This window comes from Natator depressus, chromosome 7 (genome assembly GCF_965152275.1).
Source record: "Natator depressus isolate rNatDep1 chromosome 7, rNatDep2.hap1, whole genome shotgun sequence".
Lineage (NCBI taxonomy): Eukaryota > Metazoa > Chordata > Testudines > Cheloniidae > Natator > Natator depressus.
Genome location: NC_134240.1, coordinates 88,902,695 through 88,914,614, shown reverse-complemented (window position 1 = coordinate 88,914,614; position 11,920 = coordinate 88,902,695). Strand labels below are relative to the sequence as shown.

General features: G+C 41.9%; 1 protein-coding gene across 1 annotated transcript in view; it reads left to right on the top strand.

Moving 5' to 3' along the window:
• Window positions 1-2,080: 2,080 nt before the first annotated feature.
• Window positions 2,081-11,920, top strand: part of LOC141991641 (putative neutral ceramidase C) — a 33,635-nt gene continuing 23,795 nt past the window's right edge. Inside the window, exons 1-6 of the mRNA XM_074959977.1 lie at window positions 2,081-2,236; window positions 5,503-5,576; window positions 8,429-8,578; window positions 9,612-9,788; window positions 10,282-10,409; window positions 11,623-11,700. Of these exons, the coding sequence (XP_074816078.1) occupies window positions 2,083-2,236; window positions 5,503-5,576; window positions 8,429-8,578; window positions 9,612-9,788; window positions 10,282-10,409; window positions 11,623-11,700 (761 nt within the window). The 5' untranslated portion in view covers window positions 2,081-2,082. The remainder of the gene's footprint in view (window positions 2,237-5,502; window positions 5,577-8,428; window positions 8,579-9,611; window positions 9,789-10,281; window positions 10,410-11,622; window positions 11,701-11,920) is intronic.

The window sequence follows — 11,920 nt, the reverse complement described above, 5'->3', positions numbered from 1 at the left end:
TTCTCTAAATTTTTCCAATTCTAATATATTTTTTGAGATGGTGGGGGTGTGTGTGACCATAACTGTATGCAGTATTCCAGGTGTGGGTGTAACACATATTTATATAGTGGCATTATAATATTGTCTGCCTTATTATCTATCCCTTTCCTAGTGGTTCCTAACGTTTGTTAGCTTTTTTGGCTGCCGCTGCACATTGAGCATATGTTTCCAGAGAACGATCCACAGTGACTTCAAGATCTTTCTTGAGTGGTAACAGCTAATTTAGACCCCATCATACTGCATGTGTGGCTGGGATTATGTTTACCAGTGTGCGTGACTTTGCATTGATCAACACTGAATTTCGTCTGCCATTTTGTTGCCCCAGGCAATAGTTTTGTGAGACCCCTTTGTAACTCTTTGCAGTCAGCTTTGGATTTAACTATATTTTAACTAGTTATGGAGAGGATATCCCCTTTTATCTTTCGAGTGCCTACTTATTTTTTCCCTCGATTTGTTCTTGGAAACAGCTGACCTGTTTTGGCTGAAACTTTCCAAAACAACTCAACCTTAGGCAGAAACCCAACACGGAAAAGTTCAGCCCCAAATGGTTAAAGATTGGCAGTTATAAGGAACTGAAAACAAAGGGAAGGGTCGGACAACCATCATCATGGGCAGTGCTACCCAGTCCTTCTATAGTCTACTTGAAAAATTCACAGCACAAGCTTTAGCATTGTGCTTCCTTCCACCTGTGTGGTTTGATATATTGTCTGTATGATAGTAAAAGAGCATAAAGATGCATAACAATGTTAAAGGTGCAGGGGGAAATCAAAACTTCCCATTAAGGAAAACATTACTGAGGGCACATGTGCAATCCCAGGAAAATATATAGTTAAGGACGTGATACATTTTTAAAGTCCACACCCAGAAAAGACAACACCCATGTAGCTGAGGTAACTGTTGGTTAAATCTATCCACTCCTTTCAGCACTGCCTAGGAAGAAAGCTGCCCATTCACCTCTCAGTTTACAAATGAAGCAGAGGTGATTTTCATTTACTATTTATAAAAGATCATGGTGTGGTTGAAAGACTTGGTGAAACAAATCTTTATACAGAATGTGAACCAAGAGTATAATATACAGTATTTTCATCCTAAGGAAATTTTATCTTCAATATTGATAATTTCAGCAGATAAACTTTAAAAAATCATATAAATTATAGGTTTCAGAGTAGCAGCAGTGTTAGTCTGTATTCGCAAAAAGAAAAGGAGGACTTGTGGCACCTTAGAGACTAACCCATTTATTTGAGCATAAGCTTTCGTGAACTACAGCTCACTTCATCGGAATGCATCCGATGAAGTGAGCTGCAGCTCACGCTCAAATAAATGGGTTAGTCTCTAAGGTGCCACAAGTCCTCCTTTTCTTTTTGCATATAAATTATGTTGTAACAGCTAAAGTAGCAAAATATTTTCCATTATAACCCTCTGTTTTTGAAACATTTTGCTCAGTTGGTCTCTCTGCATTGTTTTGGAGAGCTGGGTAAAACATATTTCGGGCTTTGTAATGTCATCACAATCACGACGTTTTCCAAATGGAAAAATATATTGCTGAACGATGACACTTGAATTTCGCCCTGTGTCCAGTTCCTACTGAGTAGTTTGTGTTTGCTAAATTTAATAATGTCATTTGTACAATGAATTCTGTACGTTTTCAGAGGTGCTCTGACATATGCACTGTAGGAAATGCTGTCAGGTATAAGCTGCTATATTAACCTCAGATACTCCGTGAATGGAGGATTTTTCATCCACTGAAGGGCTTCCAATCAGTTAGGGCTTATTTAAAAGTCAAGCACATTTTGTGGGAAACCCAGGACATGGTAGAAGAGATCGTCCTGCATCTGCTGTTCTCCCTATCGAAATGTGCCCTAGATAGGGAGCAAGGAGGTCCCTAAAGGGAAGGAGTTTGGTATGATCTGAAGTTAGCTGTGACACTGGAGGACATGGCCTAAACTTGCTTTGGACACACTGAACTGGGATCAATGTGCTGACTTCCATTTGAATTTCTTACAGCTTCTTCCTCTTCTTTTTTCTGTAGTTTTTGTTCCTGCAATGGGTGAAAAGTGCAAATCCCGTTTCTCATGCCTGGAAGTGGTGCTCATTGTCCTCTTCACGCTGATGACAATAATTGCTTTGATTCTTCTCATTCTTCTCTTTGTCCCTAAAAAAAGCAGGACCACAGAACTTAACGGCAAGTTACTTAAAGGTATTTTGATTCCATTATCAGATGCCATGCAACTGTTTTGATATAGAATGTTTTCTGGGCCTTGATGAAGCTTCATGAACAAAGGCTGAAAATGAATTTATTACAAACTAACTGGAAGTGTGTGAATTTATGATACTTATTTCTATTATGTTGATGTTTAGTTAGAGGCATCAGCTAGGATTTGGTCCCATTGTGCAGTGCACTATATAAACACATGGCGAGTGAGATTTCCTGCGCTCAGGATTTTACAGCGTAAACAGGCATGATAGACTAACGTGGAAGAGGAAACAGAAACAGAGAAGTGACATGACTTGCCCAGAGTTACACAGCAGAGACAAGAATAAAAAAAAATCCTTGTCGCCTGACTTTCTATCCAGTGCGCTCCCCACTAGACCAGTGGTTTTCAAACTGTGGGTCGCGACCCAGCACTGGGTCGTGGAATGTAAGGGTTGCAGTGGCTCTGGTCAGCGCTGCCAACCGGGCCGTCGAAAGTCCCATTGGTGGTGCTTCCTGGCTAAGGCAGGCTCGTCCCTTCCTGTTCTGACACCGTGCGAAGCCCTGGAAGCAGCCAACAGCAGGTCCGGCTCCTAGGCAGGGGGATCATGGGGCTCCACGTGCTGCCCCCACCCTGTGCACCGGCTCCGCACTCCCATTGGCTGGGATGTTGGGGGAGGGGAGGTGCTTGCAGACGAGAGCTGCATGGAGCTTCTTGCGTGCCTCCACCTAGGAGCTGGACCTGCTGCTGACTGCTTCTGAGGTGCAGTGCCGTCTGCTGTGCCAGGACAGGCAGGAAGCCTGCCTCTGCACCCCTGCTGCACTGCTGCACCTGAGCACCCCCAACCTGGAGCCCCCTCCTGCACCCCAAACCCCTCATCCCTGTCCCCTCTCCAGAGTCTGCACCCCCCCCAAACCCAGAGCTCCCTCCTGCACCCCAAACCTCTCATTTCTGGCCCCACCCCAGAGCCTGCACCCCCAGCTTAGAGTCCTGACCCCCTCCTGCACCCCAACCCCCCTGCCCCAGCCCAGAGCCCCCTCCCACACCCTGAACCCCTCATTCCTGGCCCCACTCCAGAGTCTGCACCCCCCCAAACCCAGAGCTCCCTCCTGCACCCCAAACCCCTCATCCCTGGCCCCACTCCAGAGTCTGCACCCCCCCAACCCAGAGCTCCCTCCTGCACCCCAAACCCCTCATCCCTGGCCCCACTCCGGAGTCTGCACCCCCCCCCCCAAACTCAGAGCTCCCTCCTGCACCCCAAACCTCTCATCTCTGGCCCCACCCCAGAGCCTGCACCCTCAGCTTAGAGTCCTGACCCCTCCCACACCCCAACCCCCCTGCCCCAGCCCAGAGCTCCCTCCCACACCCTGAACCCCTCATTCCTGGCCCCACCCTGCAGCCCTCACCCCCGCACCCCAACCCTCTGCACCATCCCTGAGCTCCTCTCACACCCCAAACCCCTCATCCCAGCTCCATTGGGTCACGGGCATCAACAATTTTCTTCAACGGGGTCACCAGAAAAAAGTTTGAAAACCACTGCACTAGACCATGCTGACTGCCATATATTGCTTAACAACTGAGTCATAATAAGTATAAAATGAAAAGCGTCTTGCCCATCGGTCACTGGGAACTTAGGCTCCTACAACTACATTTTTTCATAGGAAGATCAATCTTTGAATTAACTGAATATGTCATCCAATTATGCACATACACATTTGTGGTGAGCAAAAATTTGTTTGTATAGTCTGAGTAGATAGACATAGGTATACCCTGGGTTGTAGGTACTAGGACCCACTTGGTAACATGAGTCAGCAGAAGTAACTGTTTGTCTGACCAAGGTCTTAGAACCTTCCACACTGTTACACCCCTGTTGTGTCCAACCTGTTCTAACTAAGCCTCTATATGAGGCTCCCTTGTATGTAGAAGGATAACAACACAGAGGGTGAGATTGTGCCTTGCACCTCAAAGCAGCCCACTCAGAGCCTAAAGGGAGGATGTGCTATGGTGGTTTTAAGAAGCCTTTGCAGCCTCCTCATCTTGATTGCTACAAAGGCTACAAGGGGCGCCAGCATAATTTAAATAGTACTCTGGGCATAAGTTATGGCACCCTTCTTGAGCTGTCGTGGGGGCCACTGTGTGCCTGAAATCTTTGCAGTACTATAAACAGTGCAATACCCGGCCAACCTACCTCACACCCTGAGCACCACCCCTTCCTGCAGGTCTTTCAAAGGGGGCCTTGGAGGGCAGCCTTATGGCTGTTGCCCTCAGTATCTGCATCAAGAAATCCTTCCTCCGCATTTCTGGAGCTTGTAGGCCCCCTTTATGCTGCTCCAGTTCTTTTACCTGGTGTAGAGGAGCTGGAGTGGGGGGTGAGGATCTGACCCCAAGAATTAAATGTTAAGTTTTGAATAGGCCCAGGGTTTAATGGTCTGTTTTTCATCTTTATTTATTACAAGTTTGGTGATTTGTTTTTCTGATTCAAACAACTGTCAGTAGGTGTGAAACACTGACTGCCGTGCCACTACCTATCTTAGGGTCTTTATGAAACTACCTGGGTTCCCATCCACTTCTTGTGAGGATGAATACGAAATTGAATAACGTAATCAGCAGAATAACCTCTGAGTTATTTATTTTGATGTTAAATTCAATTCAGTTTTCACTTTCCCCACATTTTCAGTTTTGATATTCAAAAGAGTTTTGCCCTGACAATGCAGAACTGCATCATAGAAGTTGTCAAGGACAAAGCTGTAAGTTTAGCATATTGAAGAAGCATCATTGAAAAAGAAATTATCCCATTATGGTTAGTGAGTTGGACTATATACATAGGCCTGGAACATATTTTTCAGCAACACCCGTTAAAAAAGCTGGCAGAAGCTCTATGTGCATGTAATAGTGAACTATGCTGACACAAACAGAATATTGATGGAGTTGAGAGGACTTGTTTCAAAGGTTAGTGTACAATGATTGTGAATTTTCTTCAGCCTATAAGTAGGACCATGGGTTGCCTGCTCTGAATGCAGGGATCTGAAACCCTGTATACGCTACAGGAAGCTAGTTTTGATATCAGGTTCAAAGATGGTAAATCCCACAGCCATTTGGCAACCATAATATTAATGGGACTGCTCACCATACACAGCAGTTATAAATAACAGAAAATTTACCTCATAATCCAGTTCCTCCTTGTTCAATTTTGTGAGAAAAAAGTTTCTGTTCATTTCTGATATGTTCATTGCATTCGTGTTTTCACTCATATTAACTCAAATCCCTTCAGCTGATGGTCTTAAAAACTACCTGATTGGTGTTGGTCGAGCTGACTGCACTGGACTAGTTGCAGAAGTCCCTTTGGTATGTATAGGAACTTAATAAAGTATCTGTGAAACATGTTATCCTAGTATTCTTTCATGTACCAAATCCCATGGCTTGTATAGCACTGCTATACAGGATGTTTTCTTTACAAATAGAACTTTACATTACATTTACATTACATGGGGCAGGATCACCCTTTGTTTTCAGTCTGTCAATCTGCATAGAATGAATGTCTCAAGGAACCATTCTTCAGAAAATTTGATTGATGATTTTTTTTTTTTGCTGCCCAGATATTTAAATACTGAATCACCAAGTATTAATTTTATTCAATGATTGGTAGACAGAAAACGGAAAAATCAGATGGGAAATATTTTTTTTTATTTTAAAACTTACATAACTATATCATGAAAACTGGTGAACATATACACTGTATAAATGTAATACTCATGGGGTGTGTATGTGCATTGATAACTTTTTTTACTGTATGCTATTCTAACTTACCCTTCCAAGCTCCCCTCCCGCAGCGCGCTGCGTCCCCACTCCTCTGTCTACCTCCAGGTGCTTCCTGCCTCCAAACAGCTGTTTGGAGGAGCTTAGTGCTTTCCAGGAGGGAGGGGGGAGGAGCAACGGGGAGCCGAGCGCTCAGGGGAGGAGGCGGAGAAGAGGCAGGGCAGGGGCAGGGATTTGGGGAAGGGGGTGGAATAGGGGCAGGGAGGGGGCGGAGTTGGGGTGGGAACTTCGGGGAAGGGGTGGGCAGGGGCAGGGCCTCATGGAAGCGGTGCAGTGGGGGTGGAGCCGGGAGGGCAGGCTTTTGTACCTTTATATGAAAAGGTATCAGTGATGCGGCCCTTGGGCCAACGTACTAGTCCTCATGTGGCCCTCATGGTGATTCAAGTTTGAGATCCCTGAGTTATAGGATACTTAATATTAGGGCTGTCAATTAGTCACAGTTAACTCACGTGATTAACTCAAAAAAATTAATCGCGATTAATCCCCCTGTTAAACAACAGAATACCAATTGAAATTTATTGAATATGTTTGGATGTTTTTCTACTTTTTCAAATATATTGATTACAATTACAATACCGAATACAAAGTGTACAGTGCTTGCTTTTTATTATTTTTTATTACAAAAATTCGCACTGTAAAAATGATAAAAGAAATAGTATTTTTCAATTCACCTCATACGAGTATTGTAGAGCAATCTCTTTATTATGAAAGTGCAATTTACAAATCTAGTTTTTGTTACATAACTGCACTCAGAAACAAAACAATGTAAAACTTTAGAGCAGGGTTCTCAAACTTGGGGTCGAGACCCCTCAGGGGGTCGTGAGGTTATTTTGTGGGGGGGTCACGAGCTGTCAGCTTCCACCCTAAACCCCACTTTGCCTTGAGCATTTATAATGGTGTTATATGTGTTTTTAATTCATAAGGGGGGTCGCACTCAGAGCCTTGCTATGTGAAAGGGGTTACCAGTACAAAAGTTTGAGAATCACTGCTTTAGAGCCTACAAGTCCACTCAGCCCTACTTCTTGTTCAGCCAATCGCAAAGAGAAACAAGTTTGTTTACATTTATGGGAGATAATGCTGCCTGCTTCTTGTTTACAATGTCACCTGAAAGTGAGAACAGCACCAGTTGTAGCCGGTGTAGCGTCAGATGTGCTAAAGATTCATATGCCTCTTCATGGTCCGGCTATCATTCCAGATGGCATGCTTCCATGCTGATGATGCTCATTAAAAAAATAATGCATTAATTACATTTGTGGCTGAACTCCTTGGGGGAGAATTGTATGTGTCCTGCTCTGTTTTACCCGCATTCTGCCATATATTTCATGTTATAGCAGTCTCGGATGATGACCCAGCACATGTTGTTCATTTTAAGAACACTTTTGCTGCAAATTTGACAAAATGCAAAGAAGACCAATTTCTGAAGATAGCTACAGCACTCCACCCAAGATTTAAGAATCTGAAGTGCTTTCCAAAATCTGAGAGGGACAAGGTGTGCAGCATGCTTTCATTTTAAAAGAGCAACACTCTGATGCGGAAACTACAGAACCCGAACCACCAAAAAAGAAAATCAACCTTCTGCTAGTGGCACCTGACTCAGATGATGGAAATGAACATGCGATGTTCTGCACTGCTTTGGATTGTTATCAAGTAGAACACGTCATCAGCATGGACGCATATCCTCTGGAATGGTGGTTAAAGCATCAAGAGACATATGAATCTTTAGTGCATCTAGCATGTAAATATCTTGCAATGCCAGTTACAACAGTGCCATGCAAAATGTCTGTTCTCATGTTCAGGTGACATTGTAAACAAGAAGCAGGCAGCATTATCTTCTGCAAATGTAAACAAACTTATTTGAGCAATTGGCTGAACAAGAAGTAGGACTGATTGGACTTGTAGGCTCTAAAGTTTTACATTGTTTTATTTTTGAATGCAGGTTTTTTTGGTACATAATTCTACATTTGTAAATTCAACTTTCATGATAAAGAGATTGCACTACAATCCTTGTATTAGGTGAATTGAAAAATACTATACCTTTTGTTTTTTACAGTGCAAATATTTGTAATAAAATAAATATAAAGTGAGCACTGAACACTTTGTATTCTGTGTTATAATTGAAATCAGTATATTTGAAAATGTGTAAAACACCCAAAAATATTTAAATAAATGGAGCTCTATTATTAACAGCACAATTAATCATGATTAATTTTTTTAGTCTCTTGACAGCCCTACTTAATATATAACCTATATCATTCTGCTTTTAATGGTTAGCTGTAATTTGGGTCCTGTGATGATTTTGCTTGGAGAAATATATGCAAGTGGAAATATGTATCAATAAATTGGAGAGTGTGGGGTTGGCCTAATGCTGTGTTCTGCCGCAGATGGGCTATGCCAATCCAGACCAGCTGGCTGGTGGAATTCTCTCTCGTCTATATAGTCGAGCTTTCATTGTGGCAGAGCCTGATGATTCCAAAAGAGTGGTGTTTGTTAGTGCTGACATAGGCATGGTGTCTCAAAGACTTAGGCTGGAGGTATGTGAATAGAATCAATTGCTCTTTCCTTTTTGTGTTAGGTTTATTATTATTAACAATAATAAAAATAAATATTGTCACACTTACCCCAACCAGGCTTGCAGCCTCATTGTTTTATATGCTATATAAACAAGTAGGAAGAGGCACTCCTTGTCCCAAAGAGCTGACAATCCTTTGATGGACAAAGGAGGGCTTTTATTATGTTTGTATTAGTGGAAAACTTAGCAACAGATCATGCCTGACAGTCCCCTGTAATATATGATTTCCGGTACTACTTAGTGGTGCTAACAGGTGTACAGAAATTCTGAAAATGTATTTAGAATAAAAATTTGTAAATCAAAAATGTATTTAATTGTTTTCTGTTTAGCTAACAGAATAGGTGGCTTCTAGATGATGTTTCAGTGCAGGTTATGCTACCTCAGGTAATTTAATTATGATGAGTCTAGTTTCAGCCAGAAGTTAAAATGGAGTATTTTAATCTCTCTTATGTCTCAGGCACCCAGATAACGTATGATACTTATTCTTGTCTGTGGTGCACACTTGGTTGCCAAAGCACAGTGGCACATATTGTTTTCTTCCCTGTAGTGCCTTCTTGGTAGCCGGCGAGCTAGTGTGGGGTGAATATCATCCATTAAGTGTTCCTAATTTACATTCTTAGATGATCAAACTGGTGAGAGTGTGAAGAAAGGGTGTATGGTGGGAAGAAATGGGAATCCTCTATGTAATTTTCATATGTCTTGTAATAATAAATAAGACTGGCTATAAATAAGCCAAAGCAGCCTTTATTTACTGGATTTAACAACTTCAAGGGTTCTTTACTGACTGGTCAGATACACTTCCAATTACTCAGTCATTAGTGGGTCGGGGAGAGGGTAGGAGGATGGATATGGGAAAGGAGGACTATGCTATTACCAGAAAAATAAAAAAAGAAAGAAACCCAGGATTATACATGTCTATTACTACCTTGATGCAAGGACTGACTTTTCAGGCATGATAGAAAAACACTCCGTAATTACTGCCTCCTTCCTTTTAGGTAATCAAGAAATTGAAGAGTAAATATGGGGAGCTATACAGACAAGACAATGTTATACTGAGTGGCACTCACACCCATTCAGGACCTGCAGGCTATTTCCAATATACTATCTTTTTGCTAACTAGCAAGGGACTTATCAAACCATCCCTTAATGCCCTTGTAAATGGGATTATAAAGGTAGGTGTTTTCAGTTAAATTTTCTCGCTAACATGTATGAACATGTATAGCAGGGATAACCTTTGTGTTATATTTTTATTTATTAGTATAGGAGTAGCCAAGAACTGTCATGGGGAGATTAGTTTTAGTGTTTCATGACATCATCATCTTATTTGTTGAAATATTTTAGATTTATCATGACCAACTTGGTCAGGTTAGCAAACAAAATGCTGCACTATTTCTTTATGAAGAGATGATTTAATATTACTTAAAATGTTAATTACGTTTGACTGATATTAGCTGCTTTAATTTCTAAAGGATAACACTACATCAAATGTATATATAAAAAAAAAAGTGCAACAAGCAATAGCCGCAGATCATCTATTGTAATGATTCATCTTTCCTTGTCTGGACTTTTAGTAAGGTACTTAGACAGAGAAGACTCAAACTTGCTTCCCATGTAGCACCTCTTCATTGTTACTGTACTGATTTTCCTTGCCTTTCTGCTTTTCAGAGCATTGATATAGCACACCAGAATATGAAAGAAGGAAGACTTTTTATCAATAAAGGTTTGGTAGAAAATTGCCAGATCAACAGAAGTCCTTACTCTTATCTTCAGAATCCAGAGTCTGAAAGAAAAAGGTGAAGAAGAAGGGGGGAGCTGTAACTATTAAAAACAAGCATGAACTATTGTCAAAAAAATGTTTGAAAAACTACATTTCTGTATGTCATCAAAGGCAAATCAGATGTGGAAATTGCCCTAACCTGGGAAATTCAGAGCCCAACTTTCCCCCTACCAGGGGATGATGGGATCTGGGAGTTTTTAGCAACAATAAAGTGCAGAAAACTGCAACTTTATGCTGATGGTAGCCAACGCCAGGTGGCTCATGCTTCACTTTTTTACTGTGCTCCTGAGAACATGTGCTGGTACCTTTGGTATCTTTCTGTGTAGGGAATCTTCTACTGTAGATGGCCTCATGCTGGGTTTTTGAAATTAAATAAAGCATTCCAAGGTTAGCATTGTGGTCAGATACACCCTCTTCCGATTGGAAGAACTACTACGTTTAAAAGAAACATTTGGGCATAGTTACTGGCAGCTAAGAAACTAAACAGATTTACTGGGCCTGATTTTCAGTCACACAAGCCTCCTTTATGGCCCACTATCAGTGTAAAAAGACCTTAAATGGGATCAAATAGCCCCTGAGAATACCCCCAGGGGAGGGCCTTCCTGACTGGGGAAGGGATTCTAAACCAGCCCCACTCACAGCCCGTGGTGTTTCTAGGACATTGGGTCACACAACACTATATCTGTTCTCTGCTACCCATGGTCCATAGGAAGCCTCAGAATGCAGAGCGTAAGTTACAGAGGCTCAGGGCTATTCTAAGGTTGCACTGGAGGCTGCCCCTCCACCCCTGCAATTGCCACAGAATATGGGATGCCCAAAGGGACCTACAAGTCATTTTTGTCACTCCCCATTCCATTCCTGCCCTGAGTGCAGAAAAGCAGTAACTGAGAATCTGGCCTCTGTGTTTCATTTAGAAAACATGCCACTGTTATAAATTCAAATTTTGGTTAGACTGTGACAAAAATGGAAGGCAATATCTACAGTCTTTGTAGAAAATAGTTTTATATCACAGCAAAATGAGAGTTCAGTTTTCTTCAGGCAAGCAGCATATAATACGGAATGTGACTTTTGTCACTGAATTCAGCAGCTTTTTACCATAGCACCTTGTAAATATAGCAGTTGGAAACTGATGATCTCAATTCATTTTCTTGTTTGGCATATAACAGAGTCATTTACAGATCATGATGTTGGTTGTGGCACTAAAGTGATTTCTCTGTTTTGTTGTCCAGGTATTCATCAAACACAGACAAAGAAATGGTGGTACTGAAGATGGTAGATGTAAATGGACAGGAGCTAGGCCTTCTCAGGTACTGAATCCAAAAGTAAAATTCACTCTCAAACACTAAAATATAAGCTATGCCCCCAAACATGTCTTGTCTATTGATTGAGTTCTTTGTAGTCATGAAAAATGTCCATGATAACCTTTCTCCTTGAAGTCATTCATTCAAATCCCTCTCATAGACCAATGGCAGTGGGGGCTAAGGTAGCTTTAAGCCACCTTTGCACCCTACCCATTTAAGTTATGGC